Source organism: Periplaneta americana, chromosome 3 (genome assembly GCF_040183065.1).
Source record: "Periplaneta americana isolate PAMFEO1 chromosome 3, P.americana_PAMFEO1_priV1, whole genome shotgun sequence".
Lineage (NCBI taxonomy): Eukaryota > Metazoa > Arthropoda > Insecta > Blattodea > Blattidae > Periplaneta > Periplaneta americana.
Window position 1 is genome coordinate 124,949,033 of NC_091119.1, and position 25,317 is coordinate 124,974,349.

General features: G+C 35.9%; 1 protein-coding gene across 1 annotated transcript in view; it reads left to right on the forward strand.

The window, feature by feature from the left end:
• Positions 1–8,135: 8,135 nt before the first annotated feature.
• Positions 8,136–25,317, forward strand: part of LOC138697050 (dipeptidase 1-like) — a 41,093-nt gene continuing 23,911 nt past the window's right edge. Inside the window, exons 1-2 of the mRNA XM_069822644.1 lie at positions 8,136–8,318; positions 14,297–14,429. Coding sequence (XP_069678745.1) covers positions 8,136–8,318; positions 14,297–14,429 — 316 coding nt within the window. The remainder of the gene's footprint in view (positions 8,319–14,296; positions 14,430–25,317) is intronic.

The window sequence follows — 25,317 nt, forward strand, 5'->3', positions numbered from 1 at the left end:
GAAGAATAGAAGATATTTCATATCTGGTGGATGAGCAATTAAAATCTAGTACTTCCCAATTCATAGTGTATTCACTTGCTTTAGATGAAAGTTCGGACATTGCTCAGTCAGCATGGATCTTAAGGTAATTATCATTTATTTTTATATCAACTTCTTATAATAAAATGTGTACAATTAATTTAATAGTAAAACATTGATGAGAGCATGCTTAACACACGGCAGAGATAATGTGTGCTCATACCTTATATTATGTTTCTCGTAGAGTTCGCCACTGCACATGAAAGGGGTATAGTACATTCCCCTACCACACAAACTCTCCTCTGTGTGGCGGGTAGTATCTCAAGATCTACCCACCACTGCACTAAGGCTGGTATTCATAGTCGACACTTTATATCACCACTTTGCAAAGTGACACTTTTGACGAAAGTGGCTTTTTCATATTAGTGGTATTCATAGACGATTGAAGAAGTGCACTTTACAAAGTGTCACTTCACGCCAGCAAAGTGTAGAGTTACAATTTGGTTGATAACAGAAGTCCCACAATGCCTTGCAAAACAAGTGAACAAACAATAACAAATTAATGTGTAACCCACAGATTATAATGCTTGTGATTTGAGTTGAAAGCCTAATTTATCGCACGAGAAAGAAAATATATATTTAAAGTTGTTTTATTTCAGTTTCTAGTTTTCGCTGCCGATAGTTTAGATTATTTCAGTCAGTTCAGATATATAATATTTTATTAAATAGATAGTGATACTGCTGATGAAATTAGGTTAGGTTTTGTACAGTACATAGCCGATCCATTGATTTATATAGTTAGATTAAGTTTTGTACATATCTTTTTCATTGATTTATATAGTTAAGTTAGGTTTTGTATGTATCAGTTCCACTGATTTACATAGTTAGGTTAGATTTTGTACATATCTTCTATTGGTTTACGTAGTTAGGTTAAGTTGGACTGAGTAGGTTAAGTTTTGTGTATATATTTCATTTATATCGTTAGGTTAGTTTTTGTATGTACCTGCTTAATTGATATATCGTTTTATTCCCTTTATTTTCATTTTTGTCTTTTTCGTGAATAGTGAATAGAGATCAAAAGAATGAAATAAGCACATTAGGCCTATTGTTGCTATTATTATTATTATTATTATTATTATTATTATTATTATTATTATTTTCGCTCTCTCTTGTTTCCATTATTGGCTGCTCTTCAGGAATATTTTTAATGCCAAATTTTTCTACAATGCAAAACAAAATAGGCCTAATGATATGAGATCTCTTTTCATAGTGAGGTTATGACTGCACATGAACTAGAGACAGTATCTCAGCAAAAGCAGCCTATCAGATGTATTGCTTACCGGCATGAAAATATATATTATCAAAATAATGATTATATGAACATCAAGATAAATCTTATCTCATAATACAGGTAGTCAAAGAAAATAAAAATCGTTTTAAACCTAATATAATTACGAATCTGCTTAGAAAGCAGGCATGTGAGATCTCGCAATGCTAATTTAAGATAGTTATGTCTACATTAGATTGAAGTTAGTTTAATATTATTTAAGTTAAAAAATTCGTTTCCGTAATAAAAATTAGGTTATATATGAATATCTACCTACATATCACTTCAACGAATTGAGGTTATAAATATACGAATGTTACTACAGAAATACCTTAACTATAATACTACAGATATTAATGTATGGTACATAGCTGTGGCGTAGAATTTTAATGTAGTCAATAACTGTATTATTGGAGGCACTGGCAAACCTCTATTATTCGTTTTTGTCAACAGGTCATCGAAAAGATTAGCAATCTCAATAACAGTTTTTTTATCAAATCGGAATCGTTTTTTTTTAATTCTATATCATTATAAAATTCCACGAGATTGTCTTTAGGCCTATCCCTAATGTAGCACTTTCGTACATTGTCCACTAATTGTGCCACCTCTCCCGCATGTTCTAATAAATAATTCGACAACTTCCAAGATGTCCGCCATTTTTCTACAAAGTGACACTTTCGGCTCAAAGTGTGGTCGGAAGTACACTTTCATCCAATGTGATCCTTTGCACCAAAGTGTCGACTGTGCAACGGAAAAGTGATCATCTGCGTCTTCCAAAGGACACTTTAATCGAAAGTGTCGACGATGAATACCAGCCTAAAACTTCCTTCAGCGTACACACTGAGCGTATTCCGAATCTCAGCGCTGAGCAATCTGATCGCATCACGGTGTTCCGAATTTCACCGATGGCGTCACTGATGCTCCACCGGTGTCGCACCAGTGCCATCAGCTTGCAGAGGTGGTGGCAGTCTCCATCAGCCGCCATCAGTGAATCTGATTGGTTCTTGTATAGGGCGGGAATTAGCAGACGAATGACATCGTGCACTGTTGTGTCATGGCGGTGTGTTCTGCATTAGTTCTGCTGTATTGTTTGTAATGTGCACAACGTAAAAACAATATGTTAATGGTTTATGAGCGAACATGTTAACGGACCAGTTATTACTACTGGTTCAAGAAATAAATTGTTTATGCTCTCTTTTCTTTGAACGAGCAAAATTTTGCTAGCGTAGCACAGACAACTTATACAGTCGCCATGACAGCCATCGATCCTTCCAGCAGTTTTGTTCCTATTTCGCTGCAGCGTGACGTCATTGTTGTCCACCGGTCCGGTGAGATTCGGAATACGCTGACTGCTAACGGTAACCGAATTCACTACATTCCATCAGAATATAAGAAGTATAAGAAATAAGACTGATAAACTCCTTGTATCTTAGATTGCGAACATTTAAATCCGAATGTGCTATGTAGTTATGTACCTATTGCCGAACGTCATATGAAACAACAGGAAATATTGTCTCTCTCACTGGAAGGATATAAATTAGGTGCTAGTTATTGCATACAAACTCTTCAGGATGGAGGCGTGAGTATATTTCTTAGATTTGACCTTAATTTAAAAAATATTGATATTTCACATTTTTGCAAAGTTGTGCTGTTGAATTAGAAAATGAAACATATCTCTAATGTCTATATAGAGCAACATCTGAAGACTACGAAAATTGTATTCATTTATTAGAAAAGACACTGGAATACTTACAGAAACTGAAACGTGAATGCATTATTTGCGGAGACATCATTGTCGATTACCTAACAGAAAGAAATAGGAAAGATCAACTAAAGTCATTGCTAGCATCTTTCAATTTAATGTACACAGTAAACTTTCCGACCAGAATAGGAGGAGATTCAGCTACTGCAATAGACAACATATTTATTGGAAAAGAAAGAATAGGTATATCTCAAACAACCCCAATAATTAACGCTCAACTCTCAAATATAATAAATATTAACACGTCATCAAGAAACCAACTAAAGTGAGATTCAGAACTATAAACAGAGAATCATTAATTTTTTTTAATAAATCTTAAAAATGAAACATGGGAATCAGTATACAGTCAAACTGATATGAACAGTAAATTCAACGAGTTCCATAAAACATTTCTAAATATTTTTGAATCCACTTTTCCTGTAAAGTATAAAAATGCAACAATATGCAACAATAGATGGATTACACAACGTATTAAAATCTCATGCAAAGCTAAGAGATCATTATACTCGTACATATAGAGCAGAAATAATAATGATACAAATTAAAAAAAAAGCACTATAAAATTATTAAAAGATATTACTTACTTACTTACTTACTTACTCACTTACTGGCTTTTAAGGAACCCGGAGGTTCATTGCCGCCCTCACATAAGCCCGCCATTGGTCCCTATCCTGAGCAAAATTAATCCATTCTCTATCATCATATCCCGCCTCCCTCAAATCCATTTTAATATTATCTTCCCACCTACGTCTCGGCCTCCCTAAAGGTCTTTTTCCCTCCGGCCTCCCAACTAACACTCTATATGCATTTCTGGATTCGCCCATACGTGCTACATGCCCTGCCCATCTCAAACGTCTGGATTTAATGTTCCTAATTATGTCAGGTGAAGAATACAATGCGTGCAGTTCTGTGTTGTGTAACTTTCTCCATTCTCCTGTAACTTCATCCCTCTTAGCCCCAAATATTTTCCTAAGAACCTTATTCTCAAACATCCGTAATCTCTGTTCCTCTCTCAAAGTGAGAGTCCAAGTTTCACAACCATAAAGAACAACCGGTAATATAACTGTTTTATAAATTCTTTCAGATTTTTCGACAGCAGACTGGATGATAAAAGTTTCTCAACCGAATAACAACAGGCATTTCCCATATTTATTCTGTGTTTAATTTCCTCCCGAGTATCATTTATATTTGTTACTGTTGCTCCCAGATATTTGAACTTCTCCGCCTCTTCAAATGATAAATTTCCAATTTTTATATTTCCATTTCGTACAATATTCTCGTCACGAGACATAATCATATACTTTGTCTCTTCGGGATTTACTTCCAAACTTATCTCTTTACTTGCTTCCAGTAAAATTCCCGTGTTTTCCCTAATCGTTTGTGGATTTTCTCCTAACGTATTCACGTCATCCGCATAGATAAGCAGCTGATGTAACCCGTTCAATTCCAAACCCTCTCTGTTATCCTGGACTTTCCTAATGGCATACTCTAGAGCAAAGTTAAAAAGTAAAGGTGATAGTGCATCTCCTTGCTTTAGCCCACAGTGCATTAGAAACGCATCTGACAGAAATTGACCTATACGAACTCTGCTGTACGTTTCACTGAAACACATTTTAATTAATCGAACTAGTTTCTTGGGAATACCAAATTCAGTAAGAATATCTTATAAAACTTCTCTCTTAACCGAGTCATATGCCTTTTTGAAATCTATGAATAACTGATGCACTGTACCCTTATACTCCCATTACACAAAGTAATCCAAAAAAAAACTAAAGAATTACACTATAATACAATACAAAATTCTAACAACAAAATCAAAACAACTTGGAGCATTTTCTTACAATAACTGATTACCTCAACATCCACCAAGATAATGTTACTAACAGTTTAGACTCTTTAACACAATATTTTCCGACAAAATTCCCAAATATTCAAATACTTCCAACAAACAGACAAAAAAATAATTGGAATTATTGAAAATCTAAAGTCAAAAAACTCCTCCGGGTATGATGAAATAACAAGCAAAATATTAAAAACGAGTTCACGAATTATAGCTGGACCACCAAGTTATTTATGTAACTATTCAATGTTCAATGGTATATTCCCTGAGAGATTAAAATATTTAGGGCCGTATTCATAGACTTTTTAGCAGGGGCTTCCGGTGGATGATCAGCGTTTTTCGTATTCATAAACCAGTGTTAGCGATACGATATGATTTAAATTCTGTACAAGTAACCAGTGGATAGCCGGGGCTAGCTTAGTACGCTCGTAGCTCGTGCTGCGAAATGTCTATGAATAGCACCCCAAGCGGTTATTCCTATCTTCAAAAAGGGAGAAATAACGTCTCCAGAAAATTACAGACCCATATCACTTCTACCAGTCTTCTCCAAAATTTTTTTAAAAAGTATCGTATGAAAGATTATATCATCATCTAGAAAGATACAACATTTTAGTCCCAGAACAGTTTGGATTTAGGAAAAATAAAGGCACGGAAAATGCAACAATTAGTTTAACTGACAAGTTAATAAAAAAATTACAAGTTGGAAGGATTTTCTGTGATTTATCCAAAGCATTTCACTGTGTAAATCATAAAATGCTGCTAGACAAATTAGATTATTATGGAATTAAAGACATTGCACACCAATAGTTTCACTCATATCTCATAGATAGGAAACAAAGTCGAAATCAACACAACTATGAAATCTACTTCGACATGGAGAACTATTAATAATGGAATTCCTCAAAGATCACTATTAGGTCCCCTACTTTTTCTAGTGTTCATAAATGATCTTGCCCCCTAGTAAAAGATGTAGGTCATCCCATATTATTTGCAGATGACACAAGTATAGTAATTACAGCCAGTAACTCCAACACATTCCAATCTTCAACAGAGGAAATTCTCCTCAAAATATGTGACTGGTTCTCAGTCAATAAATTAGTATTAAATTGTTACAAAACTAACATAATTCAATTTAAATCCTGTCCAAATTCAACCTCGCAAATTTCAAGCGCAATAATTAACAACAGATCCCTAACAGAAACAACAACAGCCAAATTTCTTGGTTTAAAAATCGATAATGTGTTAAATTGGAAAAATCATATTAAAGAAATTGCCCCCAAACTAACTCCAGCATGTTTTGCTATTAGATCTATGCAAAAGATAGTAAATATCAATACCTTAAAAAGAATGTACTTTGCACACTTCCACTCGGTAATGAGTTTTGGAATACTATTCTTCGGAAATTCCACAGATAGTAACAGTATATTCCTACTACAAAAAAGTAATTACAATAATAGTAGGTGCCAAATCTAGGGAATCACATAGAACTATTTTCAAAAAACTACAAATAAAGCCCATGGCTTGTCAGTATATTTTTTTTCATTAATAGTCTTCCTCGCATGTAATCGTGAAAACTTTGTAACTAATTCAACAGTTCATAGCATAAATACGTGTAACAAAAATGACTTTCATACTCCATCGGCAAGTCTATCGTGCTATCAAAAAGAAGTGCGTTATATGGCAGTAAAAATTTTTAATAGCCTCCCTATGAATATAAAAAATGGAATTCAAAAGATAAGATTATTTAGGGGCAAATTAAAGAAGTACTTAATTTCTCACGCCTTCTATTCTGTAGGTGAATTCGTGACATTCAACAACGCTTCATTAAATTGATTTTAAAACTTTGTGTTCTACTAGTAGACAATATTGTAAACCTCTTCTGTATATATTTCAACTAGACTGTGACTATAAATTAAGACTTTATAGTAGTATTAATTTTTTGACTTGTTCCATATTCTAGCTGTGAAGCAATGTACGAATACCATGGAATGTTAATAAATACAATACAATGGCAAAGAGGCAATGTTCTTTGCAGTTCAATGAAGTTATCCTCCACGAAATCTCGGAAATGATAGGCCTAATATTATAGAAAGCCTCCAACAAACTGTGCAAAAGCCGCTAAATTCTATATTTTCAATCGATTGCTTTAAGACAGCGTTTCTCAAACTATGGTCCGCGAACCACCTGTGATCCTCGAGGTCTGTCCTTGTGGTCCTTCAAAAAAGACAGAAGAAAAAATAAAATTCAAACGAATTGCGTATCACACTATAGCTTAAAATCTCAGAGTTTGGAAATGACACATGGCAATCGAATTTCACTTTTTCTCCCAGTACTTCATTTTATGAAATTTATTACCCTACCTGTCTATCGACTTCCCACTCTACTCTCAGCAACAAAAGAGGGATTTAAAACATTATATACGTGGTGTTGTCCACACCTGTGGAGTAACGGTCAGCGCGTCTGGCCGCGAAACCAGGTGGCCCGGGTTCGAATCCCGGTCGGGGCAAGTTAACCTGGTTGAGGTTTTTTCCGGGGTTTTCCCTCAACCCAATACGAGCAAATGCTGGGTAACGTTCGGTGCTGGACCCCGGACTCATTTCACCGGCATTATCACCTTCATTTCATTCAGACGCTAAATAACCTAGATGTTGATACAGCGTCGTAAAATAACCCAATAAAATAAAATAAAATAAAATAAATAAAAATACGTGGTGTTTCTGGACATATTTTCCCTGCACGTCTGGCGCCGCGCCTGTAACCAAGCCAGAGACCACCCGAATTCATAACAGAGGACCAAAGTACCGGACCTTAATTCAATTTTAAAATATAAATATAGGCCTATTGGTATTAAAATATGCTACGAAAATGATAAATTTGCTTTCGAAGGGAACAAGAGTAAGGTGGTCCGCGGAACTGTTCTGACTTTAAAAAGTGGTCCCCACTTCAAAAAAGTTTGAGAAACGCTGCTTTAAGAAAATGTAGAATAGGAGATGGTTAAATTAGAAAAGTGCGTTAATTTTATTGATTTTTCCTCGCAGTCTATTTTTAAAAAGGGCTCGGGACACACATAAATATTTAACAAATGGCTCGCGCGAGCCCTCTCCAGCACACCCCTGTTTGTAGCAGATAAATAATTGCCTTGGAATGTCTCGCGAAGCTGGAGGAGCAGTCCGTAGCGGAATTGCACTATGTCCGCTGACCGACAGGCACGAGCCACAAGACGACCCTGCCCGCGACACAGCAACCAGCCTCCATCCATCAGTTTCATCTGCCAACTTGCTGCTTGCAGGGCTCGAGGGAGAGGGTATCAGTTACTTGACTTAGCGAGGGCAGGTGTCAGCGTTGATTACTACTTCGCGACGTCAATCTCTGTAAGCGGAAAAAATAAACGTAGACAGCATCCCCTGTCTACCTGTCTGTCTGTCTCTCTTGTATTTTGCATTTTGTCTTAACTACAGAACTACCTACCTTAATTGTATGTCTTCCAAGCTGTTTGTCTTATTTATCTTCCAGTCTGCCTGTCTTAGATTCTGCTTGTTTTACCTGTCTCTCTTTTTTCCAAATTGCCTATCTTATCTGTCTTACAATATTTCTGTCTTACATGTCTTCTACTCCGCCTGGCTTACATCTCCATCTTCCATACTGCCTGACTTACCTATCTTCCAGTCTGCCTCATCTTTCACACTCTCTATCTTCTCTCTCTCTCCAAGTCTACCTGTCTTATATCTGTTTTATTCTGCTTGTCGTATCTCTCTTTCTTTCAGTCTGTCTTCTGTATATATTTCAACTAAACTGTGACTATGAATTAAGACTTTTTAGTGCTATACAAGGCCTCAAGGAAGAACATTGTAACTGACATTTTGAAGAATTTGAGTTTTAAGCGTAGACCTAAAGGTTTTATAAGAGACTATCTGTGGTATAAATATGATTAAAATCTGTTCGATGGTTGGGCAGTAATAGCGCAATACTGAAATATTGTAACCAACATTGGTACATTTTATATGCAGAATAATATTGTATCTGACTTAAGAATTTTTCAAGTCTGTATTTTCGCAATACTGACCCGTTAAAATTATTGTGACATACTATAATCTTCTCTGTAGGAAATGAAGGAATAATTAAATTAGTGGATGCAATTTGAAAGTAATGTATTTGCATTCTGCAACATGTATGTATGTATGTATTTATTCACACTGCAATGGACTTGTTAATTAAAATACACTTAATAATAATACCAATAATTAATACAAATAATTAATACTAACAATAATTTATAATAATAATGATGATAATAATAATAATAATAATAATAATAATAATAATAATAATAATAATAATAATAATAATAATAGGGAATATCCTAAATTAAATGAAGCACGATCACTTAAAATAACATTTAAAATAAATCTAATTTGTATCTTAAATCTAAGTTCGAACTAAAACCCACTAGTATATGTTCATATCTGCACAAGTACCTTTCCACACATTACACTCATTTCGCTGTCAACTCACTCACTGCACTGGAACTACGACACATTTCACTGATTCTATCTTGATTTCACTAACACTTCAAAAACATTTCACTGTTCAAATACTTTGCACTGCCACTATAAACTATAAAGCTTCCCTGGCAGGAACACGTTTCACTGACACAACACACTTCACTGACACAACACACTTCACTGACACAACATAATTCTTCACTGATACAACACTTCAATAACAAAATATCATTTACATCCTTTACATACTGTGTATAATGTAGCCGTTTTACATTACAAATAACATAAGAAAAGTTAAAAGAAAAAGAACCGTTTCAACTCTCAAGAAGACAGTCCACTTTTATTTACATTTTACCTGTTGGCAATTGAGAAAATAGTGTGTAGGTCTGCAAAATGATTTTCCTGCATTCTCTCGATATTGTCGTGTCCTCTACTACGAGAAGGGCGGATAGTTTATCTTTGAGAAAATCGCGAGTTATATCCGAGAAAATCGCGGGTAATCCCACTTCTGAAAACCAAAATATTTTGTTGTGCCCTTTAGGCATAGCAACAAATTTATCAAGACAACACAAACGGATTAGACACTGCATTGTACTTCCTAACTTTCTGACATGATTTATATACTACACTTGCTTATGGATAAGAGGGATTCCTTATTTAGAATGTGATCTAAGGCTTTCGAAATAAACACAAGTTTGAATATTCACTATTACTAAGTTTATTAACAAAAGGACTGGACTTTGACTTCTTGTTGACTTCGCTAAACTGTACGCTGTAATCTGTAGCAACAGGAAGCCTGTCGCGTGTTATAACTTATAACGTTATGAGCATGTCGTCACAGATTAATCTGAATGTTTTAATAAGACAAGTACGATTTCATTACTTTCAAATAAAGTGAAACTATATTGCTTATGGTCATAACAAAGTTATAATGTTTGCCATAATCCTTGCGCACAACAATATAAATTATATGTGTGTAACAGCTATGCAGAAAGTTGATAAAGGAACAAAATTAATTTGTGATGCGATGTACAAATACACTGGAATGTAAATAAATATAATATACTATACTATCTGTTTTCTACTTTGCTTGTTTAATCTATATGTCAAACTTCTTGTCTTATTTGTCTCCAAGTTTGAATGTTTTTTCTCTCTTTTTCTCTGCTTGCCGTATACCTCTGTCTAATTTTCCATACTGTCTGTTTTAGCTTCCAGACAACATTGCCAATCTTCAAACTCAAAACTATGGAATTGTTGTCTAAAAATTATCACATTTTCCACAAAATTATCGCAAACATACAATATTAATAATAATAATAATAATAATAATAATAATAATAATAATAATAATAATAATAATAATAATAATATCATACTATCAACACTTTACACAATTATAAATAAACTTTCAAACACTTCTCGCACAGAATCAGTGATTAACCGATTGGCAAATTATGATACAAGCTTACTACTAACTGGGAAGCTCTCTTCTGAGAATCTTGACGAAAAGGGGGTAGATCTAAAACATTTATTCAGAGAGTATCAATAGAATAGAAGAAACTTAAATGTATTTCATTATTGTAATAATTTCTTTATAAGAAAGCAAAGTGGAATGAATACAGAAGAATAATATGATTAAGGAAAATTATCGCATTATCCTACAAGTGTTATCACATACCGCAACAGTGTTAAAAAAACGCATAACGCGATAATTTATCACATGATTGGCAACTCTGCTTCAAGACTGCCTGCCTTACTTGTTTGATGTAGGTATCTTTCACACTGCCTGTCATATCTGTCTCCAAGTCTGTCTTAGCTTCCTTTTGCACTGTTTGTCGTGTCTGTCTTTGATACTATCTTTATAACTGTCTTCCAGTCTGTCTGTGTTATCTGTCCCCTAACCTTATCTTACCTATCTCTCTCACAGTCTTTCATTTCTCCAAATTCCTTTTTCACATATACACGGTGTGTCAGCTTTAATGTTTAATATTTTAGGAGCGTTTCAGTCCAACATGCCTACAGTAAATGTGAATTTAAATAATTTAAAAGATTATTGTTCCAGAACAAAACTTCTTGCGGTTCCGAGCATTATACGATGGAGAGTCAAAAAGTAACCTTAATAATTATTGTTCTATTAATATTGGATATGTATAATAAGACTATAAACACTGCATCACTTATCAACATAGTATAATAGGAACACTTGCATTGAACGAAGTGTTTGTAGCCTTATTGCACATGTTCAATTAATAAAACAATTATTAAGGTTACTTTTTGACTCTACCTCGTACCTCCAACTATCGCTCATGTCATGAGCACAGTCTATGAATTATCATTAAAGTATATGGATGCATACTGCTCATAATTTGCTTGCTTAATGTTAAGAAGAAAATACAATTATTTTGTTTTTCTAAGAATGTACGATAGTAGTTAGGGTTCTTTTCACCACTGTATTGTACTTCAAGTTTTGTATCTGTAGCTCCATACAAGGAATAAAACATGATTATGTCTTGGAAATTTGGTTTGGTTTTGAATGCTTATAAGTATAATGACCATGTATGACATACTCTCCATAAGTGAGTAAGTAAGTTTTGAATTGTATCAGTTTCATAAAAAAGAGATTAAATGTTTTAAAAATATTTATTTTGTTGGAAAAATGAAGTAGGGTCTAAAAAGTCACAACTATTTTAGGCAGTACAAAAATCCTCCAATAGATCTCTTTGTACATATTATATAGTATAATTAAATATCATTTAATAATTTCCATTCAGCTCTTTAAGTTAAAATACGCATTTTTACAAAAAGTTTAAATCTATCTACTAATAATATAAACGGTAGAGTTCTCTATGTGGTAGAGCGATAGGCGTTTCAGTATTTTGTTTATGTATGTATGTATGTATGTATGTATGTATGTATGTATGTATGTATGTATGTATGTATGTATGTATGTATGTATATTGAATTTGGTATTCCCAAGAAACTAGTTCGATTAATTAAAATGTGTCTCAGTGAAACGTACAGCAGAGTTCGTATAGGTCAATTTCTGTCAGATGCGTTTCCAATTCACTGCAGGCTAAAGCAAGAAGATGCATTATCACCTTTACTTTTTAACTTCCCCTCTAGAGTATGCCATTAGGAAAGTCCAGGATAACAGAGAGGGTTTGGAATTGAACGGGTTACATCAGCTGCTTGTCTATGCGGATGACAAATATGTTAGGAGAAAATCCACAAACGATTAGGGAAAATACAGGAATTTTACTTGAAGCAAGTAAAGAAATAGGTTTGGAAGTAAATCCCGAAAAGACAAAGTATATGATTATGTCTCGTGACGAGAATATTGTACGAAATGGAAATATAAAATTTGGAAATTTATCCTTTGAAGAGGTAGAAAAATTCAAATATCTTGGAGCAACAGTAACAAATATAAATGATACTCGGGAAGAAATTAAACACAGAATAAATATGGGAAATGCCTGTTATTATTCGGTTGAGAAGCTTTTATCATCCAGTCTGCTGTCAAAAAATGTGAAAGTTAGAATTTATAAAACAGTTATATTACCGATTGTTCTTTATGATTGTGAAACTTGGACTCTCACTTTGAGAGAAGAACATAGGTTAAGGGTGTTTGAGAATAAGGTGCTTAGGAAAATATTTGGGGCTAAGAGGGATGAAGTTACAGGAGAATGGAGAAAGTTATATAACACAGATCTGCACGCATAGTATTCTTCACCTGACATAATTAGGAACACTAAATCCAGACGTTTGAGATGGGCAGGGCACGTAGCACGTATGGGCGAATCCAGAAATGCATAAAGAGTGTTAGTTGGGAGGCCTGAGGAAAAAAGACCTTTGGGGAGGCCGAGACGTAGATGGGAAGATAATATTAAAATGGATTTGAGGGAGGTGGGATATGATGGTAGAGACTGGATTAATCTTGCTCGGGACAGGGACCAATGACGGGCTTATGTGAGGGCGGCAATGAACCTCCAAGTTCCTCAAAAACCAGTAAGTATGTGTATATGTATATATATATATATATATATACACACACAGTATATATTATACAGTATATATATGCATCTTATATAGTATGTGTGTATGTAGAGAAACAAAATTTTAGCCACCTGAAGTTTCCAAATTCCAGTTTCCAGTGCTTACTGAGCATGCTCAGTGTGTTATAACTGGAACTTGGAAAATTCAGGTGGCCTAAATTTTGTTTCTGGGTCTATACAGTATGAATGATGGTGAAAGTGTCCTTATTCTGCTTCAATACATGTTTTACATCTCCGAATAGTGTTCTGAAATAATCGTATAATTTCTTCTTGCGAAATGTTCATAAATTACTTGTATATTTACTGCCACTTTTTGTGTAACTTAAAACTACAAAAGAAAAAAAAAAACTCGCTGTGATACACTTTGCACCGTTCTCAAACAGTTCGAAAAAATACAATAGCTTGCAGTATAATATGCACAAATGAGTAATCCCTTCAATGTTCTAAAAAAATATAAAAACACAATAGCTTGCACTACATTACGCGCGATTGAGTAATCCCTTCAATAGCTCACAATAGACTGAGGTTAACTACATGCTTACAACTTCCGACAAGAGCTCTTGAATTTCGTCACTGAGGGAGACAAGGTTTCTGGGATTCTCGTGGCGTCACACACGGAAGACTCTGTATTTTCCGGAATTGCAATGGTGTTCCAGAATTATTACAGTGTTCTAAATTGTCTGTATTTTCCGGAATTTCAATAGTATTCCAGAAGAATTACAGTGTTCTAAATTGTCTTAGTTTCTATATCAAACATAGAGTATTTTTAAAAGATGTGTGCAATGTACACCACAGTTCTGGGCGGCCTACGTGCCCTGCGAGTCCCAGTTCCTGGACGCCGTGCAGCTGACCCTGGAGCAGATCGACGTGATTCGCCGCCTCACCGAGAAGTACCACCCCACGCTCATCCTGTGCACCTCTGTCGAAGGTGAGTACTCGTGTTAGAAAAACTTCGAACCAAGTATCTCTGCACATTAGATCTCTAACAGAATATGTGAGGTATAGCTATTGCCCTCTGCCATCTAGTGCTTACCATCAAAGCCGAAGACGTAGCTATAGCATTTGGATTGCATTCAAAAGTATTGCTTGGTCAGTTTATCTTGAATAAGAAGCAATTAATTCCAAGTTAAAAAGAAAAAAAACTCAAATTTCACAAGACATACGAATATATATATATATATATATATATATATATATATATAATTATTTAATGATTTAGTAGAAATATTAGATACTCTCAGCAAACCGAAGTTTCTATTCTGTCTCCCTTTTTTGTCCTCGGAGTCTAGTTGTTAGCCTACTTTTAGATCCAAGATCTGCGGGTTCAAGCCCGGCTGAGAGCGATGAAATTTTAAAGATAATAAAATCCTTAGCATTGCTTCTTTCGGATGCCTAAAGTTGGGAGGAACGTATCGTTAATTTAAGGCACGATAAAGAACCCTGTCCCAGAATGAACGGACTCGAGATAAAAATTTTCGGTCATTTCTCACTCACGTCAAAATTCAGCTTTGGACGTAGCCAGTGAGCCTATATGAAAGTATAAGAAGGTGTCAGCTTGTTTAACCCTTCACCTGTTATAATCCATCCAATCGGCTCCAGTTGAGACTTTTTAGTAGATCATATTGAAATGATTAAATTATAGCAGTAGTAAATGGTGTCTAAGTCATTTTATCATCGGCACATGAACCACAAGAGTAGAAACCACCTGTACCCGTTACCAACCCTAATTTGTGTACAGTCCGTCTAACATATAAACGTAAATGATGACGGATAGAACCACAAGTTCCCCTCCTTTCCATTCAATTAAAGACAGCTTCAATCAGCTTCTTTTACACTTGCATACCACTAGAACCTAGACCTAAGAACTTGCACAAGTTTAGATAGTAAGAACCATTACTGTTCGCTTATAAAATAAGGATACTCGTTTAGGGTTTTCTGTGGTTTGAGAGGGCGCGGCGGATCGAATAGTGCGAACAGATTGTATAATCTTTTCGCTGTTAGAATAATCCTACAGTAAACAATAACACTTGACTGAAATGAGACTTGATTGGTCGCAGCTTGATGCCACCGATTCTCAGAGCGTGATCCTGCCCACTCCTGTACATTCTGTTTCTTTTAAACATTTCCCGTTACTCGTCAAAGTAGACGTAACCTCACTACTATGCATCCGTTTTCTTAAGAAATAATGACTTTCTACTTAATTAAATTATTTTAAACTTTCGTTTAAGGTGTCAATAGCTGTTGGACTAACGTATTATTCCTTTCTTGTATTCAACCACACTCACTGAGGATGCAGAAGTCATAATACCACGTGCTTAAGCAGACAACAGGTGGCCCGGGTTCGATTCCCGGTCGGGACAAGTTACCTGGTTGAGGTTTTTTCCGGGGTTTTCCCTCAACCCAATATGAGCAAATGCTGGGTAACTTTCGATGTTGGACCCCTGACTCATTTCACCGGCATTATCACCATCTCATTCAGACGCTATATAACCTTAGATGTTGATAAAGCGTCGTAAAATAACCTACTAAAATAAAAAAAAATAAGCAGACAACAAGCTGAAGGACAAGTGACGCCAGCTTGTTAGAACAGACTACCTTGGTATTGCTCTTTCTATTCGTCCGCTTCGTTAGGAAATTCTTAGTAAATAACGAACATAAAAGTATTACTCGACCGAGGCCAGTGGAGTCCTGCAGCCCGGAGCGCCACTTCTACTGCTCCTGCGTTCGTAATACGTCATCGCGATAGTTCACATTGCGCCCGCTGCTCCACTCGCCTCGGTCGAGTAATATCTTTTATTTTATATAACGTTGCACATATGAGACAAGTTACATGTTTTATCGTATTTACCTGCTAAAATTCAAATTTTCTTTTAAAATAAATACAAGGTTATGGCCTTCAAATACAAAACTGTATTTTCCTGCGTCGTATAAGAGTTTAGACTAGTAGCCAATCACAGGTATGACGGCCACGTGCTTGAGTTTACATTAGGATTATTGTAACAGCGAAAACATTATAGAAAACGGTAGAAAGGGAAGAAATTCGGTGCTGCCCTAGGACTCAAGAACGGTTGGGCGGACTGTACAGCACGTCTAATGGCTATTGTAGGCAACATCATCGGTTCTTAAGGCTCAACTCACACAGACCACAACTTTGAGATTATTTTGCAGTTTTTGTGCTGTCGGCGGAACTGACCACACGCGAACTTCTTTTTTGTGGTCGCTTGAAGTCCATATCGACCACAGACAACCACACCGCAAGCTTGCTATTTGCCTAGAAAGCGTCTATCGTTTCCAAGGATACGGTGTAAAAGCGTCTGTCGTTTCCAAGGATACGGTGTAAAAGCGTCTGTCGTTTCCAAGGATACGATGTCGGCGGCGAGTGGTTGGCGTGTGGTCGGCGTGTCGCACGTGTGAGTTGCACTCGAACACCGACAGCAACAATTCTGTTGTTGTGCTGTGGGTGATACCGACGTCTCACGACCACAGACGTCGACAATGACTTCAGTTTGTGGTCCGTGTGAGTTAGCATCATCTGTTTCCATATAATTCAATACTAATTCCTGACCGCCCACAGCACTACCACATAGAACTGCAAAATAATCGCGAAGTTGTGGCCCGTGTGAGTTCAGCCTAAATCACTAGAGACAAACTTACAAGCTATCTTTTCCTCCACAATACGTATGCTGAATTAGCCGTAGTCAGACCCATATTTACCAATGGGCAGACCGGGGGGGGGGCATTTTTTGCCCGAAGGGCCTACGAAACATTCGCGAATTTTGTAATGAGTGAGGGGAAAAAACACTTTAAAAGTCGGTACTTAACATTTTTTCATGTAGTTCTCTCCGAAAAAAAAATCATGATACGACATTCGAACAAGCCGAAAACGAATAAAAGAATACTTTTGCTACAACAAAGCGATTACGAATTCATCTGTGAAACGGCACGCGGTGTTGTTTTCATTCTCAAAGCAATAATAAACATGTAGCATTCATTAAAACAGCCAGTAATATTTGTATGGACTTAGGCTAAAAGAAATAGCGACAATGACATTATTTTAATATAAATATGCACCAATATGTCAAGATTAAATCCCAAATATCTCCGCAGTGCATATGAAGAGAAGGTATATGTCACTGTTTATAGTGATTCGTCCGTCGGGGATGGGGACTTTAAGCTTGGCGGCACCCTTGGTGCTATTCGACAGGAGTAGGCGACGTGCCGGCACCGGGTTTCCCTTTCTCCCTTCCTCACCTTCATCATCATCCTCACCCATTCCCTGCACTACACTTACACGAACACTTACACTCAACCTAGTACACGACATAACTCTTCACAGATATACATCATGCATAACGTGGTCCGCCGGAGTAGTGTGCAACTTGGAAATGGGTCTATACGCATTATACGGCACCCAAATCACGCAAGTGAAGTGGGTAGGCATTAAATACACACATTTAATATTATAAAAAAATAGTGAAAAGAAATTGACAGATTAACAGTTACTGGTCGTGTATTTAGGGTTTAATATAGCATACCCGATCAAACAATTGCAAACGCCCTTACTCATTTTTCAAACTGCGCAGTGCTCACTGTTGAACTATTTGTGACCCACTGCGCGGAAAAGGACCTAAATTTGTGAAAGCAAATTTTACAGGAGAACAAAATAACGAGTTTGCGGTGTAAAAACTGCATTTCTATGTTTTGACATATTGCGCTACCTGTAGGCTCTCTTTACATACTAAACTATAGGCATCCAACAAGGAAAACTCAGTGCGCAGAAACCAGCGGGAGTGACTGTCTCCCACAGATGACGTATGCTCCCGTTCCCAACATGCTCTCAAGCCTACTGGAGGGGGTAAGAGGGGTATAACATGCGCGGCGCGAGGAGTTCGAGCTGAGTTTTGCTTGTAAGATACCTATAGGACGTAGTTTTATTATTGGTCACAAAATCGCGCAAAATGAGTTTTACTGACTGAATGCCGACAGCAGAAAAGGGACCCAAAGTCGTTCCTGGGATTATAACATTGCCGATTTTAGGTCCCTTTCATTTTGTATTATAATCAGCTGTTGTCTTTGATTTAATGCCATGGAGAAGGAAATTAATGTAGAAGGTTTAAGTGGCGAATTTAAAACTTTTTTACTGACTATTTTACATCACGTGACAGTGAAAGTGGAACAGAAAATGACGTGGAGAATGACAAATCTGATGGCCAGCTAGAATACATTGTTTCAATTATTTTAAGTTCTTTATGTTTTCTGTATGTATTTCAAATATAAATTCTATCCTGTAACTTAATGTTTAATATATGTGTGTGTTGCATTTCATATTAATTTGTTTATGTTCACTTTACGTTCAACTCATTTTATATTATCAATCAAACACAGCGTACAACATAGGCCCTACTAACACATAAATAAGAAAAGTTAATGTTATTTTTACCTTCTTATTTCATGTATAACTCATAATAACTATATAGTGCTTCCTAAATACCTAAATCTTTCATACAATTGCTAAAAAGAAAAAAAGTGAAAACTTTAATTGCATTTTTCTCGAAACACAGGCTACATAATGTAATATCAATATTCAATAAGTATTATATTAAAAACTATAGCACCTAGAACCATGATTTTTTTAAGTGCTCAGTATTTCATCCTCTTTTTGAAATCACAAAAAACAAAAAACAAAAAACAAAAAATGAAAAATCCTACTTTAGGTTCCATTTCCTGCAACTGGTCACATTTACGTTTATTTGCAGTTGCATATGCGAAGTGATGGTTGCCTGGTAGGTTGGTCAGTTGGTGTGTCATTTACTGATTAGTTAATTATTAAAGAATGAGCTGCCATAGAGTTAAATTAAGTGGTACGCAATGCAAAAAACAATAGGAAACACTTCATTAATTTCATCTTTTTATTAGTTACGTACTGAAATATAGTTTCAGTTTTGTTTGGTTTTACTTATTTTTCATTTATTTTTATTATATTTTATTTTGTTTTTCGCTTGCTTTTCAGTAGCTTAGGGCGCTCACCGATAGGCAAGTGGGTAGAGCGTCAGCTAATGACCCCTCGTGTAGGCGGCACGGTAAGTAAGAATATACTTCTTCAAATATTTGCTATATTGTCCTGAAAAGAATGGAGCCAGGTACTTTGGAATTGCTCCTCGTTTTGTGAAGATTTAAGTAGGATTAAATATCAGAAAATTGGGCAAACAACATACCTACCTCTTTCCTATCTCAATCCACTGCTGAGGAGTAACGGTTAGCATGTCTGATCGTGAAACGAACGGGCCCGGGTTAAAATCCTACCCATTAAGAGCAAAAGCTGGGTAACTTTCGGCGCTGGATTCTGGATTCATTTCACAGGCATTATCACCTACATATTACTCAGACATTAGACAACCATCGGAGTTGATAAAGCGTCGTAAAATAAACCAATTTAAATTTTCTTCTGCCTCAGTGCATTTATACAAAAGAACAGAGTCTGTTTTTCTCGACGGAGATTCGGGTTTAAATCTCGGTGAGTTTTTGATTTGAATTTGTACCTCAAAAACAACGTTCCATCTTCCCTCCTATTGTGCACTCAAGGAACCGCTATAATAGGAAAAAGACTCCATTTCAGCGCATCATTTCTTCCTAAAAGAGCATGCTTGAGTGAATGATGTGCAGTCAAGTGCCCCCCCCCCACCATTGGGAGTTAGGACTACATTAGTTTTAATGTTATTATCTTTTTTTTTTTTTCCATTGATGGATATTATTTATTGAAGTGTGGTAGTTTCAAATTGCACTTCTGTATCATGATTCTCATGTATTATCCAATTATAGGAGAAAATGAATAATAATCCCTTACGCTTATAAGTTCTATACATCTGGGGAATAAAGTAGAGCGGTCGGAGCGTGGTGGCGACACCACCATACTCCGACCGCCATTTATTCTGGGTAAAAATCCTGTACTCAATTTGATAGGAGCTGAGTGGAACCTAAAGCAGTCCTCTAGACCGGCAATAGAATTCACGTTGTAAGGATAGCAGGATTTCATAAAGCCTTACAGTCCTACACACCGGCAATAGAATTCACGTTGTAAGGATAGCAGGATTTCATAACGCCTTACGTCCTATACACCGGCAATAGAATTCACGTTGTAAGGCTAGCAGGATTTCATAAAGCCTTACAGTCCTATACACCGGCAATAGAATTCACGTTGTCATTCTAGCAGGATTTCATAAAGCCTTACAGTCCTATACACCGGCAATAGAATTCACGTTGTAAGGCTAGCAGGATTTCATAAAGCCTTACAGTCCTATACACCGGCAATAGAATTCACGTTGTAAGGCTAGCAGGATTTCATAAAGCCTTACAGTCCTATACACCGGCAATAGAATTCACGTTGTCAGGCTAGCAGGATTTCATAAATTCTTACAGTCCTATACACCGGCAATAGAATTCACGTTGTAAGGCTAGCAGGATTTCATAAAGCCTTACAGTCCTATACACCGGCAATAGAATTCACGTTGTAAGGCTAGCAGGATTTCATAAAGCCTTACAGTCCTATACACCGGCAATAGAATTCACGTTGTAAGGCTAGCAGGATTTCATAAAGCCTTACAGTCCTATACACCGATAATAGAATTCACGTTGTAAGGCTAGCAGGATTTCATAAAGCCTTACAGTCCTATACACCGGCAATAGAATTCACGTTGTAAGGCTGGCAGGATTTCATAACGCCTTACAGTCCTATGCACCGGCAATAGAATTCACGTTGTAAGGCTAGCAGAATTTCATAAAGCCTTACAGTCCTATACACCGGCAAAAGAATTCACGTTGTAAGGCTAGCATGATTTCATAAAGCCTTACAGTCCTATACACCGACAATAGAATTCACGTTGTAAGGATAGCAGGATTTCATAAAGCCTTACAGTCCTATACACCGGCAATAGAATTCACGTTGTAAGGCTAGCATGATTTCATAAAGCCTTACAGTCCTATACACCGACAATAGAATTCACGTTGTAAGGATAGCAGGATTTCATAAAGCCTTACAGTCCTATACACCGGCAATAGAATTCACGTTGTAAGGCTAGCAGGATTTCATAAAGCCTTACAGTCCTATGCACCGGCAATAGAATTCACGTTGTAAGGCTAGCAGGATTTCATAACGCCTTACAGTCCTATATACTGGCAATAGAATTCACGTTGCAAGGATATCAAGATTACATAAGGCTTTGCAGTACTATATACCGCCAATAGAATTCACGTTGTAAGGCTAGCAGGATTTTATAAAGTCTTACAGTCCTATATACTGGCAATAGAATTCACGTTGCAAGTATATCAAGATTACATAAGGCTTTGCAGTCCTATATACCGCCAATAGAATTCACGTTGTAAGGCTAGCAGGATTTTATAAAGCCTTACAGTCCTATACACCGGCAATAGAATTCACGTTGTAAGGCTAGCAGGATTTCATAAAGCCTTACAGTCCTATACACCGGCAATAGAATTCACGTTGTAAGGCTAGCAGGATTTCATAAAGCCTAACAGTCCTATACACCGGCAATAGAATTCACGTTGTAAGGCTGGCAGGATTTCATAGCGTCTCACAAGTCCTCTGGATAGGAAATAGAATTCACGTTGCAGAATTTTATAATGTCTTACAGATCTACCACATAGAAAAAATAATTTACGTTGTAATTTACGTTGTCTTACTAGTCCTCTACATCGGAAATGAAATTCACATTGTAAGGATGGCAGAAGACTAGGCTCCTAACGTTTCACAGTTCCCTTACACTGGAAATAGAATTCATAATGTAAAGAAAGCAGAATTACAAAACGTCTTATAGATCATCGGGAATGGATGTCGTTGAATGGGTAGCAGAATTTCATAAGATAATAATAATAATAATAATAATAATAATAATAATAATAATAATAATAATATCTGTGGCGTTATATCCCTTTAAGGGACCAGACCAACCAGCCGGTTGCTGGCCTCACGCCCACATGCCGAAGCAGAGGTGGACGATTATCCAATAAATTTGCAGGTATCGTGTGGTTAGCATCCGTTATAGCTGGCTTTCGTAACCGAAGTTCGCTACCTTTGTAACTCCCCAAGTGCATCACGATGCTGAGTGGGCACCTGTCCCATACACTGGTCGAAATTTCATTAGAAAATATCTTCCCACAAGAGTACTCGAACCGGCGCGCATTCCGTAATCCGAGTCTTAGTCAGGGTGTCTTAGACCACGACGCCACGGCGCGGGACTCGTAAGTAAAGGTAAGAAGTTCGTACCAAAACAAAGATTTCAGAATGTGTGCAGCTACGCACATAGATCATCTCGGCTCTATTGCACTAGTTGTCTGCTGTGTATACTACGTATACTCTGTTAACATAAACAACTCACACTATGTTCGTAAATGTGGATGGATGACTTTCGTAACTACATTAAAATAATATGCACAGTAGAGAAGTAGTTTCATTACGTGCTAACGTTTGCAGTGGAGTTGTGCAGTTTAGTGAGCGGTTTTTTTAACATGGCAGAATTTAAATCTTCCAATGAAAGGAAGTTGAATGCAGTAGCTCAGGATTTACTGATAATCATATAAGCCTCTCAGCAAATGGAGAAACATATTACCTGGAAATTATGTAATGTCTTTACATTCTGTAAACAGTGAATATTATTTCAGGGACACTGTACTACGAAATATTTATATACAATACTTTTCTTTGCATGTGGATACAACAATCAAGAGAAACATTCTACTTCAAAATTTGACTCAAAATTTACATAATTTTTTGCTTTCTCGACTTATGTATGATGTTGGTATGTTTCAATATCCCTCCAAACAATCGCCTGCAGCAGTCACTTTGCTGCAGTCCAGAAATATAAAGTGACTGATGCCACGAGATGTGAAATAATAATTATTGTTCAAATATATGTACCAAACTGCTGAAGTCCCAATAGTCATTAAAGCAAAAAAATGAGAAGTGTTCTTAAAACGAATTATGGATTTAATGTTAAGTGCCATATACGAAATGCACTATTAGATTCTGTCTGAAAAAGTCTATTGATTACCCTATTTAACTTCCTTATTTGGATTTTAACATTTTCAAATTGGAGCAGATATATAAATATGCATTATTAACTTTCTTTCATAAGAACAAGAAAAATTTCAACACATACTGGAATAATCATAATACGGGAAGGAACATATTATTTAATTTCACAAAATCCAAAAGTTCAACGGATGCTGGTATGAAACATGGGTTCAACTATGGCTTAAAACTATACAACTAATTTCTCTGTACCCTGTTTTAGCTAACATAAGTACGATTAAATTTAAAACTTAAAATTAAAGAAATTATTGAGGGAACTTAACATAGGGTTAGATAATGAATTGCTAAAGATTAGTCTCATATACTTGTGAATATTGGTTATGTTATAAACTTTTTCAATTGTGATTACATGTTATAATATAGGCTCTTGTTTTTGTAATCTGTTCTATTTTATTGCTTATAATATGTTTATTTTGTCTTCTTCTTTCTACTTATCTACAGTGCGGTTTTGAACTCCCGACCATGAGTGTTTGCTCATACGAGGGTAAATTCTTTAATTTATATTTCTGTTTTGTTTAAATATTTGACATGTTCATTTTTGTTTGATGTATATAATAGTGTTTTAATGTATTTTGTTTCTGTTATGTTTAATATGTGTTTTTATGCTCGACCATGCCGAAATGTCCTAATTATACACCCGGTAGCTGTCCTTTAATGCATGTCATTAAAGTACACCTACTCATTAAAGTGCAGGTCTTCAGCCAATGATAACTCAGCTTACAGGTGTTCAGCCAATGACAAGTCAGCTTTGTACAGTTATAAAACCGCAAGTATCGATTATTCTCGGATATGCAATCGAAAGAGAATTAGCGAAAAGTCACGGAGGCTGGAAATCCAATACTGTCGCAGAAGGTTATGTTCTGTTACTATAATAATTAGCGTTAATTGTAAATAATATTCAAATAAATTCAATTTGTCATCTCGTTTTTCAATGTCGAATTCAATAATCAAGGTTATAATATTATAATATTATCAAGTTTAACGGGACTACGTCAAGGTCAATGACATTATTGTTCCTCGGAAAAAATCAATACTTTCGCGTCTGCGCACATCTCACAATTCACGACCTAGAACAAGGTCACTTCCGATCTTGTCAGATACCTACAAATAAAATGTATACATCTGAATACCGGTAATTTCAAGTTAGAAATATGGTCGAGCATAAAAAGTCGTATGAAACTCGCCTATAATGGTAATTAAGAAGCTCGTATGAAAATTATGAAACTCGCTTGCGCTCGTTTCATAAATATCCATACTCGATTCTTAATTACTATCATTATAGGCTCGTTGCATAATGTACTATTATAGTTTCTTGATAATTAATTGTAATAATAAAATTTGACAAAGCTGTTGTTCGCTTGGTGATACAATAAGGAATACTGTACCATATTTCAGATTTGCTCCAGTTACGTCTTGCGTACATTTTCAGGGTACAAATATTATTTTTCTGAACATAGAAAAGTATATTTTTTTATAAACTGAAAAAGTACATTATTATTATTAACTGTAACAAGGTTAAATACATATTATTAGTATTTTGTTTGTTATTCTTATATGTATGGGTGAATTATTTTATGTTAAAAATTACGAAAAATGTAGGCCTAATTGCCAATTATTGTTTCTTACGCAATGTTAATTGTTCATTTTCTTTCTGACTCTAAGGCCATGGATCATTGGCACAAAGAGAAGTTTGGTTACCACCCGACTATAA